Source organism: Pristis pectinata, chromosome 9 (genome assembly GCF_009764475.1).
Source record: "Pristis pectinata isolate sPriPec2 chromosome 9, sPriPec2.1.pri, whole genome shotgun sequence".
Lineage (NCBI taxonomy): Eukaryota > Metazoa > Chordata > Chondrichthyes > Rhinopristiformes > Pristidae > Pristis > Pristis pectinata.
In genome coordinates this window covers 28,447,159-28,470,808 of record NC_067413.1, presented here as the reverse complement: position 1 = coordinate 28,470,808, position 23,650 = coordinate 28,447,159, and the positions used below count along the sequence as shown (strand labels likewise).

The 23,650-nt window shown below is 38.8% G+C and overlaps 1 protein-coding gene across 8 annotated transcripts in view; it reads right to left on the bottom strand.

Annotated features, from left to right (window-relative positions):
• The window catches only part of LOC127574054 (microtubule-associated protein 4-like), a 218,124-nt gene that overhangs the window by 138,516 nt on the left and 55,958 nt on the right, over positions 1-23,650 (bottom strand). For 7 of the 8 annotated variants that reach the window (XM_052022658.1, XM_052022657.1, XM_052022661.1 and 4 more), the window contains 2 exons: positions 22,126-22,402; positions 19,106-19,180 (listed from right to left, as the gene is read on the bottom strand). In XM_052022658.1, the coding sequence (XP_051878618.1) occupies positions 19,106-19,180; positions 22,126-22,384 (334 nt within the window). In that variant the 5' untranslated portion in view covers positions 22,385-22,402. Of the gene's footprint in view, positions 1-10,635; positions 11,037-19,105; positions 19,181-22,125; positions 22,403-23,650 lie in introns of those variants that run through there. The other variant, XM_052022664.1, reaches the window with a different exon arrangement.

Here is a 23,650-nt window from a genome sequence, read left to right as displayed (position 1 = left end):
ACCTCCTCTGCACTTTCAATGATGTCCTTAAGGTGCGAGATACCTAAAACAAGTTCTCCTCGTTTCTGAATTCTTTGCTCCCTTTTACAAAAGGCAAACATGATTTCTTAACCATTTCCATCAATCTTCACTGCCACCTTCAAGGATTAGTGAACACAAATATTCCTAAAGTCCTCTTCTCTACACCCAGACAGGTTATTTTACAAAAGCATATGATTTTGATTGTGTGTGTTCTTCACAATGTACACTGCTTCATACAACTCCACATTAAATTGCACCTGCCATCCAACCAACCCAAATCCCTCCTAATGTGTTTCAACTATCCTGCCCACTATTTAAGATCATCAATCTTTGAATCATTCAGAGACTTCAAAAATGTACTTCTTACATCCAAGTTCTCTTTCAAATCCAGCAAGTTATTAGAAAATGAAGTTCAGCATGTATACTTGGCAGATTCTGTTCCTTTCCTCTAGTTTGCTGGTCAATCTTACAAATTTAGGAAATGGTTAGACTCAGCAAGAGGCTTGGTCATAATCAGTTATCTATGGTGAAGCACTTGAAAATAAAAATAGTGTTAATATTACCTTTAGCCAAGACAGTGATCATTTATATAATGTAGAAAATATGTCCCAAGGCATTTCATACATGTACAAATCAGACAAAATAACACTGAGCCAGGGGGAGTATTAAGATTATTGAAAAAGTGTGTACAGAGTGGTGGGTTTTAAAGAGCATCTAGAAAGAACAGGGAGATGGACAAATGGGAAGTTAAGGGAGAGGATTATAAACAGGTCAGGGAAGGGGTGATGTTACAAAGATCAGATTTTTTATACGATTATGTAGCTAGAGGAGATTACCTGGAGAATTGTACACAAGGATTTAAACTGATGACATTGGAAGACCAAGTAGAAGACTTGGTGCAGGGATAGACTATGGGCAAAAAGGATTACACGAGTTGACAGCCAAACAGGATACCTGATTGGACAGGACTATGTAGTGGCAACACCTCAAAAGGGAATCAACTGATATTTTTTCTTTCAGGTGCCTAACTAGATCAAATCTTACTACTGCTGCTGGGTAACTTAACTTCACCTAAGTAAATAATTAAACCTGATGTTAGCGATGGTGATATTGAAAACTAATCAGGACCACTGTAAAATAACCTATCTGGTTCACTAATCTCCTTTGGGGAAGGAAGTTTCTGTCACTTCACATCCAAATATAGATTCTTAACTCTGTAGAATGACTCATTCCCACCCTGATATGGCTGATAAATCCACTCAGTTGCTTCAAAAATCACTACTTTGAAAAGATTAAAAAGTACAGACTATTCTGCATCATCCAAGGCACCAACTTCAATATATCAAAAGCACACATTACCCAGTCAGTTCCACAAGGTCCTCCTGAGGTCATTACAAAATTGTGAGGACTACCTGACATACAATGATTAAGGGTGGGGGGTGGGAGGAAAGAGGGAAGAAGTGGCCCTGAAATCTTCAAAATTGACTCCAAACTACAAGGTTTTGTGGTCAAATACTGGCAAGGTAAACTCCTGATTCCTCATGTTCAACGCCACTTTGAGGAATCATTAAAAAGGTAGCAAGAACATAGAGTGTACTTTGAATAATGAACTTCAGTATCCAGGAGTGGCTTAGCAACACTATTACCTACTAAGCTGTCCATCTTAAAGCACGTTGCCTACTACTTTGGACCTATGGCAGGTGGTGAGAGAACCAGGAGGGATTTAACAATAAACTTGATCTCTTTCTCAACAGCTATCTTGACACAAATACATCTGTCCATGACAATTTTGGTTGGGCTGAAACAATATCATCCTTGCAGAGACAAACGCTCCTCTTCACCCCCATCATGCAGTGTTGCATTACCATCGTGTCAAATGGGCATATTCAAAATAGATCCAGCATTTCAAAACTAGGGCAGTTTTGTACTGGGACCATTAATACAGGCCCTTCCCAGGTACAAACATCTGACTAATCGACACCTGTGCATACGAGCAAGCTCCCATAAATACTTGTTAACTCAAACAAAAACCAGTCTTCAAAAAAAAACTGGTTTGCATGCAACCTCCCCCAAAGTGATGAGACACCAATGCTTACTTGGAACACAGGTTGTCAGTTTCACTGCAGGAGACCACTTGAGATTTGTTTTGGAAACTGACAAGCCAATTGATACTTGAGACTTGTGCAATGATACTCTATTAAACAATGTAACATCCATTGATACTTCAAGGCCACTGAAACCAGCTACTGAGTGTGGGACATGCTGATTCTGTAATATTTTAACTAGGCAGGGGAAGGCAAATAAACATTCATGTTAATTGGACTCATTGAAACCCCCATGAAGAGATCAGTAATGGCATTAAATGGCTCTCTCCTGTATTAACACATCGTTTAAGACATCTCCCTGTCAATTTATACACTGTTCAGGAAATGACACATTGGATATACAAACAAACAGTCAGAACATTAATTTTGTCAATTAATATTCTGGCTGTTTGTATATGCAGGGATCCATTCATCAACACTAACAAAGGTGGTATATGTTGGGTGTCTGGGGTTTTGTGCTCAGAACCTCTTGGACCAGCCACCAGTATATGAATATTCAAAGAGGCTCTGCAAGTTGGGATGTAATTCTGCAAAGTTACCTGTCCACTCTCAAAATATTAAAGTAGGTAATTATAACCACTGAAACTACTTATTTGCTTATTGTTATGTGTTTGAAAAGTATAATAGCTTACTGTACTGCAGAGCGTCAGGAAAGGAGAAGTAGATTCTCCAAAAGATCTTTGGCTGAATAAAGACCTCTTACATCTACCAACTTCAGTCTCCAGTGGCTTATTCACAGTTACACCACCATTCGTTGCAATACTGTGGAGGTATGGTTAGTATAGTGATTTTGTGGATTTTCTGACTTATGGACATCCGTAAAAACAGAACACATTTGTAACCCAGGAAAAGGTAGTAGCAAAATTGTATTCAACTATAATAATGCAAACTCACAGTTCCGAATATTTCTCCCTCTGCCATCATTACTTCAAGGACTAATCCCAATTTAAAGAGGACTGTAGATGAGCATGCCAAGTGCATCTACAATTTAAGCTCCTGCTTGATGAACTAGTAACATGGGATTTTGTGAATGATAAAGTGAACATGATGCAGACAGGGCTGTGTGATCTTGCATCCAAAGCAAAACAAAGTTTTCCAGGCCTGTCAAACCCAGTGATGGACAATTAAACAGCTTATTGGAGAGGGCAGCTAAATCATCATCTCCATTCTCATTTGGGAGCTTCTGTTGTGCAAAAAAAATTAATATTACTCTACTTCAGGAGATAACCATATACCTCATAATACAAATGCACCTCTATGTTAGAACTATCCATGGAGTCCCTTTCCCCTTCAAGGACGTTAAAAGTGTTTATTTTTAACCTCATATTTGCATTTCAAAGTTGGCTCTCACAATCACCTTCTTACTTTAGAAATCAATATATTCACACTATTATGAGCACATTTTACCATGCAAAATAGCAATATGAATGCATCTTTATTACATTCACTTCAAATGGAGCAGTTTTAATGTTTTCTTTTGTATTTGGGAGATTAGAGGTAGAGTTACAATTTGCCAAGTGTTTTTTGTTTAGAAGCAAGATCCTGGTCACCTTCCAGCTCACCATTTCAAGATCTCCTACTGTCATTCTAGTGTTTTATTACTTTGCTTTCTATATTGCTTCAAACAAATTTCAGAAACAACAATTATTTTCCATATGGGCACTCTGCAGCATTCTATGCAGAATTTAAGTGTCTGTACATGTAGCTGCATTATTTTTAAATCCAGTTTCTCCCATTCAAAATGTATATTTTGAAGCACCTTTACATAAAGATGTCTGTACATCATCCAATATTTTAGGATCACTATGACCAACACTTTTTATACTGTGTTTCCAATTTCATGTCCAAATCATTTATTTAATATAAATACTAATCCCAGCAATGAATCCCATTGTACTCCATTTCCCACTTGTCAGTGAAACTATTTTACTTTGGTTTTCTAAGTTTCCAGCCATTTTGCTGAAATTTCTACATCCATTAGTCAAGACTGCTGTGTGGGATCTTATCAAAAATCTATGCCCACATACACTACTTATCAACATAGTTTACTCAGTTACTGTTTCAAAATATTTAACAAGGTAGACCAAGACATTTCCTTTGAAATGCAATGCCAATTGCTCTATTTTTGGTTTCTAAATGTTTTGATTGATGATTTTTTATACATTCTCCCTGACCACCATTAAGGATTTTGAGTAGATCTCCCTTTTTGATTGTAGAAATAAAGATAACTGTTATCCAGGTTAACTGTCACTGGGGCTTTATTCTCTTAATCTATCTTGTTTATTAACAACCAGTCCTAAAGATCTTGATATCCTTTGACCTCTAACATTGTCTGATAGAGGTGAAATAATTATTCAACACTTCTGCCATTTCGTTGTCGTAATCTCATCAGTTATCCATGCATCTACGAAAGGACATATCCAACATTAATTTTGTTAAATCAGACTTTTTTTTTAAAGAAAAAGCTTCTTTCATAATCTGTTTGTCTTCCATTTAATCACCCTTTGCTTCATCTAGTTAACTTGAACTGGGTCTTCTGCTTTAGTTTCAGATTTTGAGCTTATTTATCACTCAGGTGGCCTCATCATCAGTTAAGTCAGTGTGAATGGTTTAAAGCAGAAAATGTATTCCTTTTTTTAAAAAAAAAGGACACCAGGAGAAATATTTCACTCATCTTCCCACTTTACTTTCTCTAGGTTCTTTCTCATCTCCTCAATGAATTTCATCCCCACTATTTTACTTTCCTGTCAACATTCCTGCATAGCAGAAACTGGAAATGCACGTTGTTTTAAGATCAGTTCTTAAAATATACAAACAGATTCCAAGGAATGAAAGAGAATAATTTTCCCTTTCACACTGCACTCCTTGCAATTTCAACCAGCTACACATCTCAGCCTTCATCGATCTTTCATTTTCTACTATTTGACTGGATGTGGCAACCTAATGATGCAAACAGCATTCCCATGAAAGACTCTCAAGTTGTATTTTAATCAAAATCTTTTAAAGAGAAGACACATGATAGCTGTAGAAAAGTGCATTTTGAAATGTCTCAAAAATGATGCAAATCAGTTACACTAATCAGTTCTCGCCAATTTAATTGCTAGGTTTTTATTTGATTGATGTTAGGTTAAAAGATCCACAGCTGTTTGTACAGTTTTGCCAGCACTGAATACAACAAACAATTTCCTCCACCCCAGAGTCTCCCAAGTGACTCCAAGATAACTCATTTTGGATTGAGAGAGAGATCATGTGTCAAATAATTTATTGATTTTTCAGTCTCTTCAGCTCAAACAGAACCTCCCACTCATAAAGGTCAAAGAACACAGAACTTAATGTTGAAAGTCACACATGGCATTCTTTGCAACAGCAAAAGCAGCTTCCATTCAACCTACCTTGACCTATAAATAACAGTATATGGAAATGCTCCCTAAAACAGTCTCTCTTAACACTTAGTTAAATGCAAGCAATTTTAGTTAATTTTTTTTCCAGCTGTCTGTTCATCCAACTTTAAACATCGAGTGATTTTTCATACTCAAGTTCTCTGATCATTTCAGATCCCCCACAATATCAACCCTATTCTCCACTTAGTGTCCAAATTCCTCTACTTTTCCTGTCCTGATTCTCCATTAACACTGATCAGTACTGGATTTCTGTAAAATTACACGATTTGAAAATTTATATTCCTGAAAACACAAGATAGTACTCATGAGTCATTGAACTGGACAATTTCTGGTTGACACAGAATAGTTAGTATAATGGATAGATGGACAACGTACAGTACATCAGTACATTTTGGCAGAAAGAATATATCAATTTTTAGAAACAGCAAGACCAGAGGAAAATACAATAAAGCAGTAAGTTAGGTAGCACATAACTTGTACAAACCATTTGAAAGACAGCTGTTAAGATACTACATCTAGCTTTGTATACTTACTTTGAAGGATATGACCAGGATGCAAGATTTGTTTTAATGAGGTTTAATGACAACGAAAGATGAAAGAAACTGTATTAACAGGAGATCTGATGGAGATGTTCACTATTCATTGGACAGAAGATGCCATCCATATTGAAAGATAACCAAAATGTATTAATGCGGGATGCAGGGTAGGGGTGGGGTTTGAGTTGGAAGGTGGTAAAGGGAAAAGCTGTAATAGAGCAAAGCTGTAATAGAGCAAGGAAACAATTTCCTAATGTGGGACCATCAGAGCAGAAAATATCCCTGGACACAATTCTACAATTATTATCGAAATACATATCCATACTTGTTATCTCCTAAAATGATTTCAACAGTTATCATGACTCCCAATAAGTTTAATCACTTCCCCTTGATATTCAGTGGCATCACCATTTCAAAGTCCCCCATCACCATTCTAGGAGTCATTGACCAGAAACTCAACTGGACCAGCCATTCAAAAACAGTGGCTACGCAAGATGTCAGAAGCTGGATATCCATGGCAACTGATTTACCACCCAACTCTCCAACTCAGAAGACTGATGACATGCTCTCCACTTACCTGGATCTTAAATGAATAAATCTTCTGAATGGCACTTGTTAGAAGTTCAACAGCCCTTATTTTGTCCTGTACTTAAAGGTTATTAATAATAGAAGCAGGTTTTAGCTACAAGCCTTTGCTGCCTTGTACTCTCATTTAATAGAATAAAAAGGTAATTTCACTGAAACATACAAAGTCCTTAAGACAATGTAGGATAGATGCAGAGTTCATGTTTCCCATGGCTGTAGCAACCAGAGCCAGAGGTCACAATCTCAGAAGGGTAGGTCAAATCAGATAGGGACAAGGGGGAATGTCTTCACCCAAAGAAGAAAGCTTTGGAATTCAATAATCAAACGGGTAGCAAGGCTCAGTCACCAAGTATATTCCAGACAGAGATTGATAGAATTTTAGATATCAAGGAATTCAAGAGACATGGGTTAGTTCAGGAAAGTGCCACCGAAGTAAGAATAAAAATCAGCTATGACCTATACAAAGCAAGGCTAATGTACCCTTAATGAAGTTCAGTGCCCAAGATCATACAGTGGAATCATCAACTTCTGCAAAATTGAGTCTTGGTCAGATGTTCTGCATTTAAAGACCACCATTCCAATCAAATTTTTACTAAACTTTATATAACTGTGCACTAACTTTTATTGAAATGCACCAGGATGCCCAAATCATTTTAATGCTTCACAGTTCAATCTTTCACCATTAGGGAAACTCTTTCATGGATGACCTCACATTGAATTGCATTTGCCACAGTTTCTCCCCTCATTTGGTCTATATGCTTCCATAAGTATCTTCTTCTTTCTATGTAACTTCCTTCTAACATTGGCATTTGCAACTTGTACATACAATTCTGTTCCTTCATGCAAAGTCTGAGACTCCAGTATGCATCTCTGGTGATTCATTCACCCACCAATGCTATCCTTCTCAACTTTCAGTAGTTCTTTAATCACAATGTATTTCCTTTTTTTTTTCCTCCTTACTTGTACAACCTCCACCTACTCATGTTCAGGTCTATGATCTTTGGGCCTTCAACTCCATTTTCCTGTCATTCACTTTTCACCACCATCTGGAGTAGAGCCACCTAGCTCTATCTAGAACTCCCTTCAGATCTCCTTCTCTAAATCTCACCCCTTGCATTCAAAAGCTTTACTAAATGCTATTTTTAGAACCCAACTCGCTCTTGAATACATCCACTGAAAGCTTAGTCACAACTCCCTCTGCTAAAGCACAATAGGATATATAAATTACAATGATGATAGTGCACATTATTGTGGCATGGCTTGAATGTCATCCTCGTATGCAGCATTTAAGTCAGCGTTGGGCAATGCATTACCACACGTAGTTAAATGTGAATCCAGATTTTTTAAGTAGAAACAAGTATTAATGGTCACTGGGTATGTGATTTCAATTCCCATCTTCACATGCAGATTAATTCATTTTGTCTTACTACTTAACAGTTAAAACACAAACGATATAATTTTTTTGATGGTTATGGAGTCAGAGCTACAAGTGCTCTCCTTCCCTGATTACTGACTTGGAGTAGATATTTAAGTGCATTTACCTGCACTATCAGTACTTAAATAAGTGCAAGCGATTAAAATAGTGATGCTACAGCCACATGTGAATATTCAGCAACTTCAATTGGATAACACTAATTTAAGCTTGTGATTCAATTACATGTTAGATTCAGACACAAGTACAGTAATGAAAGACAGATTCCAGTTGTTCAGCTCATTAGTAAATAATATTTATTAGTGTTGTTAGTACACTATGGACCAGCAAAAGCACATCTTACAAACAGTAATGAATAAGTATTTTACAAGAGTTAAAGTAACCTACACACAAAAAGGCCTGAATGCTACATCAAGGTAAAAGCAGGTTCATGCCAAGATTTTCACCTTTTCTTTAAAAAAAAAGCATGTTAAATGAGATTAAGTAGCAACAGATGTATTTTAATAAGTGTTTTTTCTTTAAAATAAAGACATCAAGGAATTTATTTACCTTCTCTTTGGCTAGGAACCTTTGGATCTAATAATGAACAAACTATCAACTGGTGAATAAGAATGATTTCTAATAGTCTACATTTCTGGGGAGTTTAAAGAGGTCTTTTCCTACACTTACTGGTCAGTTTCTCATGATGTTGGTCACGAGGTATCATTAGTCCAGAGTGTGAGACAGATGTCCAGAGTGTAAGTGTGGCTGGCAGCTGGAGATCTGGAGTGCAAATGGGACCAGAGTCCAAACTGTGGGCCAGGTGTGTGGCTGGAACCAGGGATAGGGTCTAGAACAGCAGGGGTCAGAAACATAGGTAGGTTTGTGGCTGGAGCCAGGGTCTGAGTGCTTGTATATTCCCCATTTCCTTTAAACTAATCAGATTCACAGGAAAATTATACTGCTGTGTAACATGCAAAAAGAGTGAAACTAAAAGGTGTGTTTGTATATTAATAGTACTAACATAATAGCCTGGAAAATCTGCTAGTTCAAGGGTGCCAGGTCTTGAGTTTTACTGTAATTTGTTATCCAATAGTGAATTAATCACAATCATGGTTACATGTTCGCAATATGTCTGAAACCCTACTCCACTGATTAAATGCTGTCATGGGGGTTGGACAAAAGTTAACAGTATAGTTGTATTTTTGATTAAAATGCTCAAAACTTAGAATGTGGGGAAAGAGAGCAAACATGACAGAACCTTATTTCTTTAAATTAAATCTTTAACCATTAACACAGTACCAACTGTTGATGTTCATTCACCAACATGAAATGATAACATATGGTTCCTCATACACATCTCAAACAGGAGAAGGGAAGAATCATATAAAAAACAATTAAACTGCTCACTTTCTTGAGAAATTAACAAGGCACCGAGAAAGTTTATCTTCTCTATTCATTCTTCTTTCATTGTGCATCAATACACAACGACAATTTGCAGGATTACTACTGGATTAGAGGAATGGAGTTTTGAAACCCAGAACAGACTGTACAGGTAGTAAGACAAGAGCTTTTATTGATTTCTTATTACCAATAGAAATAATCCATTCCCAAGAATAGAAACAACTCTCCAATAGTACATGAGAATCCAAATTAAAACTAAGGAAAAGAAGATTTCCAATTGCAGTTGCAAAGCAAAATGTGTCTTTGACATAAGCAAGATCCTGGGCTAGACTGAGGATGCTATCTTCAAGTCAGTGTTAGTTGGTATGCAGACATTGAAAAAAAAATAATTTATATAGTGTTAGTTTAAATATAGAAAAGTAAAACAAAACATGCAGGAGTTAAAAAGAAACCTGAGCTTGTTAAAATCAGAATGGAGCACAGATAATAATGCACTGTCTAACAAGGGATCACAAAAAAAATTTAAAGTATACTGTGTTTTCCCACCCCAAACCCAGGGCACCAAGACAGATTACAACAGAAGTTGAGACCAATTATATATCATTGAACAACAGGGAAAGGACAAACAAGGTTTACTATCTAGAAAGGCAACAGTATAAAAAAATTTTTTTATATATTGAAGTGCAACTGGAAAGAAACTTCAGCCAAATCATCAGAACGTACATATTGGTTAATAAAATTCATCTGTTTTCCCTTTCCATGTCTTTTAGTAATTGCCCATGAAATATGATTTAAGACTGTAAATGAATATAGTTAAACTGCTATGGCTACTAAACAAAATCTGGATCAGCAGTTGTGAGGAAAAGTAAAACTCAGGCATAAATTATACATGCTATCCCCTAAATAAAAAGTTTGGAATCTCATGTAATAACATATGGAGTTGGATAACAGCAAAATCCAGCGATCACAATACTGGCAGCACTTCAGATTAGTACTAACAAAATAAACCTTTGGCACTTCAACTGCTCTGATGAATTAACTAAAATGAGATTAGAAACTTCATTACTGTTGTTTCAGTAACTCCACAGTTCAGTCGCCATTGCAATTAACATTCCTATGCAGTCTAGAAAAATCAAAAGTTTGTATTCTGTACCAAACAGAATCTCTCTCACCTAAACACCCAACCATTCTTCCTCTTTCTCGATACAAAGTTGTAGCCCAAATAATGAAAATCTAAGCAGACTTGGAATGGTTGGGTATAAATCCAATGAATTATCTTTAAAAAGTATTAAATAAAATTATACCAATTAATTTTGCTGAACTTCACCCAATTCTGGACACAATTCAATGCACAGCAGATTCCAAAACATCGTAAAAACAAAACAGAAGTGGCCAAGTAAAAAGATGCTCTTTGGACCTTTAATGCTCACCAAAAGTGGAACTGGAAATAATTGGCAAAAACCTTTTCAAGATGACACTTTCAGAGCTGTAGAGGCGTGTTGTGCAAACATTTAATCACTGGAGCTGCTCTCATGTGTTGAGAAGTGGGCTGAGTGATAAAAAGCTCCATGTTATGCTGCCAGACATAGATAATCAGATAAGGGTAGAGAAAAATGGGGAAAGGAGAAAGGAAGCAAAAAAGAGCACAGGAAGTTAGTGTACAGAAACTGACAACAGATTATTTTAAATAGACAAACTTCCCAGAAACATTAGATCACAAACCAACTGAAGCACACAAAATACTCTCCAATCTTCTCCCATCCCTCTTAAGTCTTCAGCTCAATTACACAGCGAGCAACTGCCATGTGGTACTTCACTTAATTGCCCATTTTTCATTTACAAGCCTCAACAGCATCAGAAGGCGCTCTCAATATGGAGAAGACGGCAGAGCTTAATCTAACATTCACACATGTGCTCTTCCAGCAAATCAATCATGAACAAGAAAACCAGCCCAATGTTTCTATATTTGCGCCGTTAGGGCAATGACCACGTGTAGCTTCTGCACCATTAACTCAACACATACTGGGTATAAAGCCTTGTAGTCTTGTTTGTGTTTCTGCATGACAAAGTTCTCAATGCAATCCCATAGACTGCTATACATTTGAATAGGGTGGCTATCTAAATAACAATTGAAGTATTTACTTTTGGTGCCAGTACATTACACTAAAGCAGAAAATCAACTTAAATTTCACTATTGTATATAATCTCTTCCTTGACGCCGAGAAAAGGTTGTTGTATTTTAAGTAGCTCAACTCCACTTAATTTGGCCAGGTGCCCAAATAACCATCATCTGCAAACTTTGTTTATCATCAAGTTATTACAGACAGTATAAATACTGACTATGACTCATTATTCACTGCTGTTTTAGGGGGTAACATGTATACTAAACTGTTTCCAAAAAAACATCTAAGTTAGTGCCATAGACATTTAATTCATGGCAAGCAAGAAGAATTTTCTGATACAAAACCAAATGGCTGTTTCTCACCATTTCCTACCACCCTCTAGTTGAACATAGAGCCTAATTGCAACAAACCTTCTACCAACCTCAAATTAGTTAACTTGGAAACAGCAAGGATAAAGCACATAACCATTCATTTGCAAAACCACAATGCCTTCCCCAAAGATTGAGCCAATCCTTTAGTTGTAAAATTTGAGGAAAAAAACAAGGAATTAGATATAGACTTTGCAAGGACATTATCGAACATAAAAATATCATGTCACATGAGATATTGGAACAGATGACCAAAGCTTAGTCAAAGAAGTTTCTAAAGAACATTTTAAATGGAGAAACGAGAAGTAGGAGGCTTAGAAAGTGGTAACTAAATACAAGGACACCAAATAAACTTGGTGATGACTAAGAGGTCAGAAAAGAAGTGTGCGTATCTCAGAGCTATAAGCCTAGTAGGGAATAGAAACCAAGAAAATAAAGAAGGATTTGACCTTGGTTAAAATATGTGCTAGCTGTGGTCTCCTCACATGAAGTTTTTTTTGAAGTCACTAGAAAAGTTGCAAAGGAAGAGCACAGATAAATTAAGGTTGCCAAAAAGGGAAGTGTAACCCAGTTAACTTGTTTAATTAATGATCTAGAGGCCTGGAAAAATAATCCAAAAACATGTACTTAAATGTGGAGAATTAGAAGTGTTAATTTAGTAATCTGGAATTAAAAACGAGCATCAGCACCAGTGATTATGAATCTACTGGACTGTGTTAAAAATCCATGCAGTTCACTGATAACCTTTATAGAAGGACATATCATCTTTATCCAATCCACTCAGATTGTAGGACAGTAAAACTCCAATAATCCAGCACCCCTGGGATATGTGATGGTGGTCTAGCAGATTTTCCAGAGAAATTGGTATTACTCTTATTAATACACCAACACATTTTGTTTTAAAAAATGTAACACAGCACTACAATAAATTTTGCAGTGAACCAGGCTAGGTTAAAGAGAGCATGGGGAAAAACCTCAATGAGTTTAAAAGAAGTGTGGGAACTGGGCTCAGGCAAGTTTAAAGTGTGCACAGTAAACAGAACCAGGTAAGCCAAATGTCAAACCATCAGAATTTACAAACAATAGGGTAATGGATTATGGAGACAGAAGAGACTGCAGATGCTGAAATCTGGAGTAACACAATAGGCACTGGAGGAACTCAGCAGGTCAGGCAGCATCTATGGAAGGAAATGGACAGTCAATGTTTCAGGTTGAGACCCTTCATCTGGATTGGAAAGAAAGGGGGAGGTAGCCAGTATAAAAAGGTGGAGGAAAGGGGTGGAGCAAAAGCTAGCAGATGGCAAGGTTGTTCCAGGTGAGGGGGGTGATAGGCAGATAGGGCGGGAATGATGTCAGAAGCTGGGACGTGATAGGTGGAAGTGAAAAAGGGCAGAAGATGATGGAATATGATAGGGGAGGACAGTGGAGCATGGAATAAAAGGAAGGGAGGGGGGAGGGGAATTGGTGGTAGGAGTGTGAGAGTGCTGGGCAAATGGAGAGGGATAGGATGGGGGAGGGGAAAGAGGGGTAATGGACTATCAGAGTTTTACTGTATTACAAATCAGTTCCTAACTGCCCTCTTAAAATGGTCCAACAACTTATTCAGTTGTAACTAAACAAAATATTAGAGGAAACAAAACAGGTAGACTATCAGGCAGCAGCATGGGTCTTAGTTGACACTGCACAAACACTCTCTCAAATGTCTAGAAACTTGTACTTAAATTAGAACTGTCCCACAGACAACTCAAACATCAGTCTGAGGATGATTCTATGAACATGACTGTTTTCAGTCAAAGTCCAAGACTTCTACATTCTAATGCTTGGCATGTTTAGATCTTACCAGCAGGATTCACTCAAAAAAAAATGACAGCTTTGTCTCGTGTCATCAGGTCAAATATGGGCAAAGAAACTTCCTGCTGAGTGCTATTTAATGCAAGCTGATGAATCTGCATTCCAACAGTTAAATATGATTTGAAAGAAGCAGAGTTAAAAAGGCATAGAATTTACTTGCATTGGGGGGACATCATTATCCAACAGCAAGAGGGATGAGTAACTAAACAACTGACCAGGAGCTGAAGGGCACAACTATGTTAAAATGGGACAAATTCAGAAGAGATCAGGCAGCTCAAAACTAGACATTGACAAGATATTGAAGGTCACCAGAAGTACTTCACTGTTTTCTTCATGACCTGATTTTATTCTCATCATACCATTAAGCCAGGGAACCAAACCTAATTCAATGAGAAATGGGCAGGCACGGTAGCATAATGGTTAGCATAATGCTTTACAGCACCAGCGACCCGGGTTCAAATCCGCCCACTGTCTGTAAGGAGTTTATACATTCTCCCCGTGTCTGTGTGGGTTTCCTCCGGGTGCTCCGGTTTCCTCCCACATTCCAAAGACATACAGGTTAGGAAGTTATGGGCATGCTATGTTGGTGTTGGAAGCGTGGCGACACTTGCGGGCTGCCCCCCCCCCCCCCCCCCAAAAATCACTATGCAAAAGATGTATTTCACTGTGTGTTTCGATGTACATGTGACTAATAAAGATCTTATCTTATATATTGCAGAGAATTCTAGGATCAGCAATAGGCATACCCAAAAATGAGATACCAAAAATGCAGTTGAGACAGTACATGCCAGCTAAATAGTGGAAGCATTGCAAGTAAACTATATTTTAAAAAAAAATTACAATTAAGGAATCCCACAACATCAAAATTATGATCCTGCCAGTCTTGAACAGTAGTGCACAACCAGAGTTTATGGAAGACAGAGGCTTAATATCCCCCTGCTCAGTGACAACAATGCATCACTGTAAACAGAAGTAGCCAGTGGATGATCCCACCTTGGTTTCCTCCCAACATCCTCAAGCTCTTCATAATCAGTCCAGAGCAATTAAATTCACTTAAGGCATAAAGAAACAGCTGACTGCGTTGGATACACTAAAAGCTATGGACACTAACAATCTGTAGTACTGAAAATTTATTCTCTAGAACTAGCTGATTCTTTAACCAAACTGTTCCAGTATAGTTATAGAGCCAGGATCTTATCTGACCATGTAGAAAAGTGAGAGGTAGGTCTTGTCGACAAAACAAAAAGCAGCTAATCTAATCTTATCAATTGCTGCCTCATCAAGAATTCCAGAGGCATGGCAAGAGTGACACAAAGGCACCATTAAATGACATCAAGAAGCCTTGTAAAGTTGAAGTCAGAAGGAATCCATAGAAAATACTCAATGGTTGAAGTCCTACCTAGACCTAATGAAACTGTCTGTCATTGTTAGGAACAAAATTTCTCAACCTTGGGAGATTGCTTGATTATGTCAATGCACCCCCGACCTGTTCTCTATATTCTACTTCCTATAAATCTGACATCCAAATCAAGTGCATAAGTACTAACTCGTTCCAAGTTCAATTCATTCATCACCACTGCAATCCCTGTTAAATAACACCCTATTTTAAAATACTCATTCTTGTTTTTAATGGACCTTCATATTAAAATCTCCTCCAGCCTTATAATCCTCTGAATTTGAAGGAGTGCAGGTAACAGTCTCTTGATCATTCCATTTTCATTGTTCCAGTACTGGCAATCTTGCCTTCAGCTGCTAAGATCCCAACTCCAGAATTCTCCCAAATCTTTTTGCATCTCTCTCCTCTATATTTTTTTTAAAAACAGTGAATTTACCTCTGACAAAGTCATCTTCTTGGGACTTTGTGTACAATTTCATTTAATGATGCTACTGGAAAGCACCTTGGGACAGTTTACTACATAAATGCAAGTTGTTACATCTTTTTAAATTACCAGATTGTGGAACATCAACCTTCAATCTCACGTTGCCAGTACCATAGAAACAAAGGACTGCAGATGCTGGAATCTAGATGAAAAACACTGATGCTGGAGGAACTCAGCAGGCCAGGCAGCATCTGCGGAGAAAAGCAGGTGGTCAACGTTTCAGGTCAGGACCCTTCATCAGGACCTGACGGGTCCTGACCTGAAATGTTGACCGCCTGCTTTTCTCCACAGATGCTGCCTGGCCTGCTGAGTTCCTCCAGCATCAGTGTTTTTGCCAGTAGCATAACCACTCCACTGCCATAGTATTTTTCTCCAAATCCTCAACAAAATGTAATAATCATTAGGACTTTACCAGAACAGCTTTTGTGATCTAGTTGGGTCTCATGTTCTGTATGTTAATAAAAAAGACTAAAAACACTAAACAGGAAAATGTTGTTGTCGCAAGTTTAAATTAGTACTTTGCTCAGCTTTGAAAATCTTTAAAAATCTGTAACATTGTTCTTTAAGAAAACACTTTTAAAGAACATCCTTGAACATATGTCCAATGGCTCATCTGATTAAAGCAGAGTACACATTACTCTCTTTTAATCAGCTGAGCTATTGGACGTATATTAGGAGGTTGCCAAATCATAGAACATAACAGCACAGTACAGGCCCTTTGGCCCACAATGTTGTGTCAACCTTTTAACCTACTCTAAGATCAATCTAACCATTCCCTTCCACATACCCCACCATTTTTCTATCATCCATGTGCCTAAGAGTCTCTTAAATGCCCCAATGTATCTGCCTCTACCGGCACCCCTGGCAGTGTGTTCCATCCACCCATCACTCTGTAAAAAAAAATTTACCTCTGATATCCCCCCCATACTTTCCTCCAATCACCTTAAAGTTATGCCCCCTCATGTGAGCCATTTTCACCCTGGGAAGAAGTCTCTGTCCACTCAATCGATGCCTCTTATCTTGTACACCTCTATCAATTCACCTCTCATCCTCCTCCTCTCCAAAGAGAAAAGCCCTAGCTCACTCAACCTATCCCCATAAGACATGTTCTCTAATCCAGGCAACATCCTGGTAAATCTCCTCTGCACCCTCTCTAAAGCTTCCACATCCTTCCTATAGTGAGGCGACCAGAACTGAACACAATATTCCAAGTGTGGTCTAACCAGGGTTTTAGAGCTGCAACATTACCTCGTGGCTCTTGAACAATCCCCCGACTAATGAAGGCCGACACATCATACGCCTTCTTAATAACCCTATCCACCTGCGCGGCAACTTTGACGGATCTATGGACTTGGACCCCAAGATCCCTCTATTCCTCCACACTGCTAAGAATCCTGCTATTAACCCTGTATTCTGCCTTCAAATTCGACCGTGAATCACTTCACACTTTTCCAGATTGAACTCTATCTGCCACTTAACTTATCAGTCTGTTTTACGCTGTCCTCACAAACACCAAGGTCTCTCTCACAAGTGAATACTGAAGCAAAGTATTCATTAAGGACCTGCCCTACCTCCTCTGACTCCAGCCACGGTTCATCCTCTATCCCTAATCAGTCCAACTTTCACTCTAGTTATCCTCCTGTTCTTCACATACAAGTAGAATGCCTTGGGGTTTTCCTTAATCCTACTCACCGAGGCCTTCTCATGCCCCCTTCTAGCTTTCCCAAGTCCATTCTTAAGCTCCTTCCAGGCTACCTCGCAACTCTAGAGCCCTGTCTAATCCTTGCTTCCTAAGTATGCTTCCTTCCTCTTCACTAGATATTCCACATCTCTTGTCAACCATGGCTCCTTCACCCTATCATGCTTTTCCTACCTCAATGGGACAAACCTATCCGGAACCCCCTGCAAGTGATCTCTAAACAACCTCCATATTTCCATTATGCATTTCCCCGAGTACACCTGCTCCCAATTTACATTCCCAAATCCTTGCCTAATAGCATCATAATTCCCCCTCCCCCAATTAAATACTTTCCCATACCGCCTGCTCCTATCCTTCTCCAAGGCAAGGGTAAAAGTCAGGGAGTTGTGGTCACTGTCTCCAAAATGCTCACCCACTGAGAGATCTGAGACCTGACCAGGTTCATTGCCTAGTACCAGATCCAGGATGGCCTCTCCTCTAGTCAGCCTGTCTATATGTTGTGTCAGGAATCCTTCCTGGATACACCTAACAAATTCCACCCCATCCAAACCTTTTGCACTATGGAGGTGCCAATCAATATTAAGGAAGTTGAAATCACCCATGACAACAGTTATTTTTGCACCTTTCCAAAATCTGCCCCTCTGTGTCTCTGCTGCTATTGTTGGGGGGGGTTGTTCTATAGAATACTCCCAATAGAGTGATCGCTCCCTTCCTGTTTCTGACCTCCACCCCTCCAAGAAGTCTTCCCTTTCTGCAGCTGTGATAACTATCCTTGATTAGGAATGCCACTCCCCACCTCTTACCTCCCTGTTCCTTTAGAAATATCTAAATCCCAGAACATCCAGCAGCCATTCCTGCCCTTGTTACAGCCAAGCCTCTGTAATGGCCACAACATCGTAGTTTTATGTACTGACAAACCCTTGTTCCTGATACTTCTTGCATAAAATAGACACACTTCAACCCATTCAACTGACTGCAATTTTGCCCTATCAACTGCCTATCCTTCCTCAGTATCTCTACATGCTGCATCAACCTGTACACGAACTGCCCCATCCTCTGACCTATCATTCAGGTTCCCCTCCCCCTGCTAAACTAGTTTAAACCCTCTGCAACAGCTCTTGCAAACCTGCCCGCAAGGATATTGGTCCCCCTCCAGTTCAGGTATAACCCGTCCCTTTGCTACAGGTCATACTTTCCTGAGAAGAGATCCCAATGATCCACAAATCTGAAACCCTGCCCCAATTTCTCAGCCAGACATTCGCCTGCCTAATCAACATATTCTGAGAACAGCAAACTAACCTCTTTTGTAAGAGCTCATTAATGCAGCTATAGGAGCATGGCAAACAGCCTCAGAAGATCCTGGGTTTAGAGGGGAAAAATGGTGAAGTGTTTCTGGATCTAAAAATCTTCAGAGTCCTTAGATGAAATTGAACCATGCAGACACAGGCCAAAACAGGTCAACACCCTACTGCAATGCCCAGAAGGTGGAATGATTTGGTCATTCATTGCTCCCATCTTCATTATGATCAACATGAAGAGATAAAGATACGTTTTGAATGATACTCTAATGAGAATCAGGAGAAAATTGATAGAGTAAGAATTTTCCTTCCCCCAAAACAAACTCTTTCCCAAGACAAAGACAACACATTCAAAATTGTTAAGGATGCTCAGATGGATTCCTGTGGAAAGCAGGGACATGGAAGTTTCCAGTTCAAACATACCTGTGCTATCAGCTTGTCTTCCACCATGCTCCCCATTGGGCAGCTCCACTGGTCCTTGCTCACTTGCTTCAGAACCTGTAAAAGTTTCACATACAATAGTCAGGTACTCCACAACATGAATGGTATGAATCACAGCACTCTTAACAATAGTTCTCAAAATAGCCAGATAACCATCTGCTGGTCTAAAATGGGAAGAAAAACAAACGGACTATTAGAGTTTCTGGAAAATGTATTTAAGGTAAGCTTACTGCAAAGAGCAATTAAGAATAGCACAGTTAGTGCACAACTCTGATTCCATGGCCAGCAATTTTGCAGTTGTGCACTCATCAGGGTGTCACAACTAGCAAGACGGACTTGAATGACTAGCCACATCATGATGAATCTTCAATCACATTCACTTAATTATGATGGCTAGACAAGTCAGATCTAGTGTTTGTCACCTGGGTTTCTAGAGTCCAAGAATACAAAGTGTCACTGTTATCATGGTTATGCACATGGGAGTCAATAAATGTCATTATTCCAACTTCTTTCTCCGTCCATTATTCAACCTTGATCTTCACTGGGATTTCTCTGCCCATTCATTACTCAACCTTGATCTTCACTGGATTTCTACTTTATTGCTCATGTGTGCGTCCCCTCATTTCTTTCTCTTTTGGAGATGCTGTTTTGAGTAATGCCTGCAGTGAAGTTCCACGGCTATGATATTGGACCTCAAGCAATCAAGCCATTACAATAGGGACCAGACGGTTTTCCATTTGACCACCAACCACCTCAATTTTGCTGAGGCTACTTTGATATGCTTTTATGTCAAAGTCAGATGATCTCCCTTTTCCTATTAACAGCAATATTGTATTCTGTCATCTGAGCAAGCAATCTGTTGAAGAGAGGTGATCAGGAGAGGAGGAAATCACCAACACAAGAAGCACATCAGTCCACTGCAGCTTTGTTTCCGCTGGCAGGTTTTTCTCTGATTAAATCCATCACATTCAGCCATTATTGATTCCATTCCTCAATCTAAGCTGCCTTTAATCTCAGTCCCTATTTGATTATGAACTTCCAATTATATATATTCTCAAACACGAAGTGCCTACTTCTGTCTCCGTGGCATCAGGCATTTCTGGTGCTGCGTCTGCTCATCTGTTGCAGAAATATTCATTCATCATTTTGTACTCTCCAGATTCAACACTTCCTACACATTCCTCCCATCTATAAATGTTCAACTCCCACACCTCTGGTACTCAATATACTAACCCGTTATCCAGTACTCGTACATCATTCTGATAATTGCCAACCTACAATGCTTCCTGGTTTTTTTTGGGAACTCTGAAATACTCATGAACTCTTATGCATTTCCTGCTCAAATTAATCCTCCACTGGAAGTTGTGGCATCAGCTCCTTCTCCATAACATACTTCCCTCATGTCTCTCTACCAAGACCATTCATACCTCACCCTCCAAATGGGTTGCTTGGTTCAGTCTGCTCATGTTTTTCTGAATACACACACAGTGCCAAGAGATGTACTGACATCACCCTATCAAGAAAAAAGTCATTAAAAGACTGCTAAGTAAGCAATTTAAAACCAAGCAGCAGTGTGAATTCAGTCATGCTGAGATCAACATCCACAAAGCTTAAGGGAACATACACACAACAGTAGTAGGGCAATTTCAGTTGCAGCACTACATTGGCTTCTGTGCAGCTGAGCTAAAGAGTGACAAAATAATTCTAAGGTTTGATTCATCATATCCAGTGACCTCCTCCAAACAAAGTGAACAAAGGATCTGGCTTAGATGACCTCAGGCAAGCCAAAGCAATGGCTAATGTGCACACAAAATATTTTATGGCTAATGATGGCAAGACAGCTGCAGTACCCAATGGCTCTGCACTTAAACCACTAAAAACCTTGGAAAGATTGATGCACTAATGCAGTCATCCTTGTGCACTAATCCTGCTGCACCAGTGTGCTGATGCCAAATTCTCCCACCCACTCTCCCAAACAAACCTCTGCTCTCAAGCACACCCATAATCAGAAATCCCAGAGAGGAGCTATTCTCAGGAAAACCAATAGAACATTTGGTCATTTGCGCTAAATACTCCACAGCCTGAGAGTCACTTCGAGAAGCGCTCTGCTCTCTAAGCCAAGAGAGAATGAAGCAAATAATGAAACCACTACCAGCAGGCACTGACCTTCAAGGAAATATTTACACCTCCTGTGGGAGAGTCCGTGGTTCCAAGATTAGAGTCATTTCAGTACCCACATGGTAGTACAGATCATCCTCAAACCAAGTGAATATGATGAGGAGGATAAGTTGCTCAAAAGCACATAGAATCATGAAGCTTTACGAAGAAACCACATTAATATAATGCAGGCTATGCAGGAGTGAGACAGGAAGGCACTAACCCTCTCTCCCCCGGACCCCTCCCCTGCACAAACATGCGTGCACACACAGGAGAATGTCGGAAATCTCAAGTAGCCTCCTAAAATACTGCTGGTTCTGTAACAACTGACATTTGACAAATAGATTTTTGTTAAGTAATAATATCATGGGATGTGAAACAAAGAGTATACTCCAACTGAATGTCAAGAGGCTAAATTAGATGAAAAGCTGCTGGAAATCCAAAACAAAGAAAGAAAATGTTAGAAGCAATCAGCAGGTCAAGCAGCATCAAAGGAAAGAGAAACAGAGTCAACATTCTGAAATCAAGAACTCTTCATCAGAACTGTTAAAGCTGTTTTCTTATTTTCATGCTTGAATTTCAATTTGTATTCAGTACCTTGCGCAGTTAAATGAACTGTATATGTTTGGTAGTAGTAACAGATATAATACACTGAATAGTCATTTTTCATTTCAATGCCTTCATATCTTCATGCAACTGCAACAGACACCAAAAAGTAGTTTAAGATAGCCTGTTGCACACAGATGTTCATAAGCAATCAAGTTACAAGGTTCAACAGACAAAATGCTACAGTTAGACTTCCATACACACGCCAAACCCAAGACCTATATTATCCACACACTCACATTCTGCCAATTGTCCTCCATCAGCTTGTTCAGGTACCGTTTCTCCATACAATTGTGCCGCTGCTTTCCCTTCAGCCTCTGAAGGAGGCAATTTTGTCTCATCATCCAGTAATGGAACATAACTTTCTTTCGTCACGCTTTCTCCAACAACATCATCATATTTTTCTGCCTCCAGAGAAGAAATGAAGTCTCTTTTAACTTCCAATTCAACACTGGGTGTACTTTCATGTAGTGCATCAATCAGATTGAAGTCAGCCATCTTAAGTACAACTGTGTCCTGAAAGAAGACAAAAAGAAAGTTTAATATTTTATCAAATGGTGCATTATTGAAATTGCTTTATCAAAAGAAAGTGTCTCCATTTAAAAGTGGGCGATGCATCCACTTAGCAAACACACAAGGTTAGCAACAACATACGTGGTTTTACAAATCTTGCAGTAAACTCCCATCTATTACGTAAACAATGGATATTGACAATACTCTATCAACCAATGAGTTGGAATTGAGCCTGGGTATTTGACTTGCAACAAACAGGATCATTGTACTGTATATAAAATCAATTTACTGAAGAAAACACAAGCGTCTTTAAAGAACAGTGAATTGTGTACATACAGTAGTTCCATATGTAACTAAAGCTTGATTAACAGGGGAATTAATCAATCATGTCCACTCTGGCTAGCTATTGCTCTCACCACATGCACCCTTTAGTAAAATATTTCCTTTCACCCTTATAACTTCTTTCTTACTTTACTCATCAAGTTACAAAGTGGAGATAGCATTGAACAAACTGTTCTCACTTACGATTGCATTCCTCTCCATCACAGTCTCTCAAGTCAGAGGAAAACAGTGGAAAACACAATTTGATTTGAATTGTCCAAAAGATACAAGTAGAACACTTCCAGAAGTACATTGGGACTTTCAGAACATTCTTTGTGGAATTTCAAAAGACAGAGTTAAAAGGAGGAGGGGATTAAAAAAAATGCTAATGGTAACTTAGAAATAGTGCCCTATACAACAGCTTGAATCAAACTAGCAAGCAAAATTTATCCAACCTACAATGACTCTAATTCACCATTTATAAAATGTAAACAGCAGATTTTCTGCATTGTTAGTACTCTACTTGGTCAGCCTAAATTACCTAAATTTATCCATATTTAGCACAACACCCAGCAAAAAAATTCTATGCTTCAGAGTCCTCCATTACATTATTATTATATTTTTTATCTCAGAAAATACAAATACTGTTTTGGTGCAATTTCACAGGCACTAGCCATTCATCTGTACCTCTCCGAAAAGTCCCAAGTCAGAAGATTATGGGGTACACGTCCCACTCCAGAGCCTCAAGCACTTAATTACTCTGGTGTAATATGATGTAAATGCTAGAATGTCATTGATGTCTTCTTTTAGATGAACATCAAGCTGAAGCCTAACTTGCTTTTACAAGCTGCAAGGACACTGGAAAAACAAATTTATTCCTCAGCCCTCAGATGTGGGACTTCTTTCACCATTGCCTGAGTTTATTCTGCA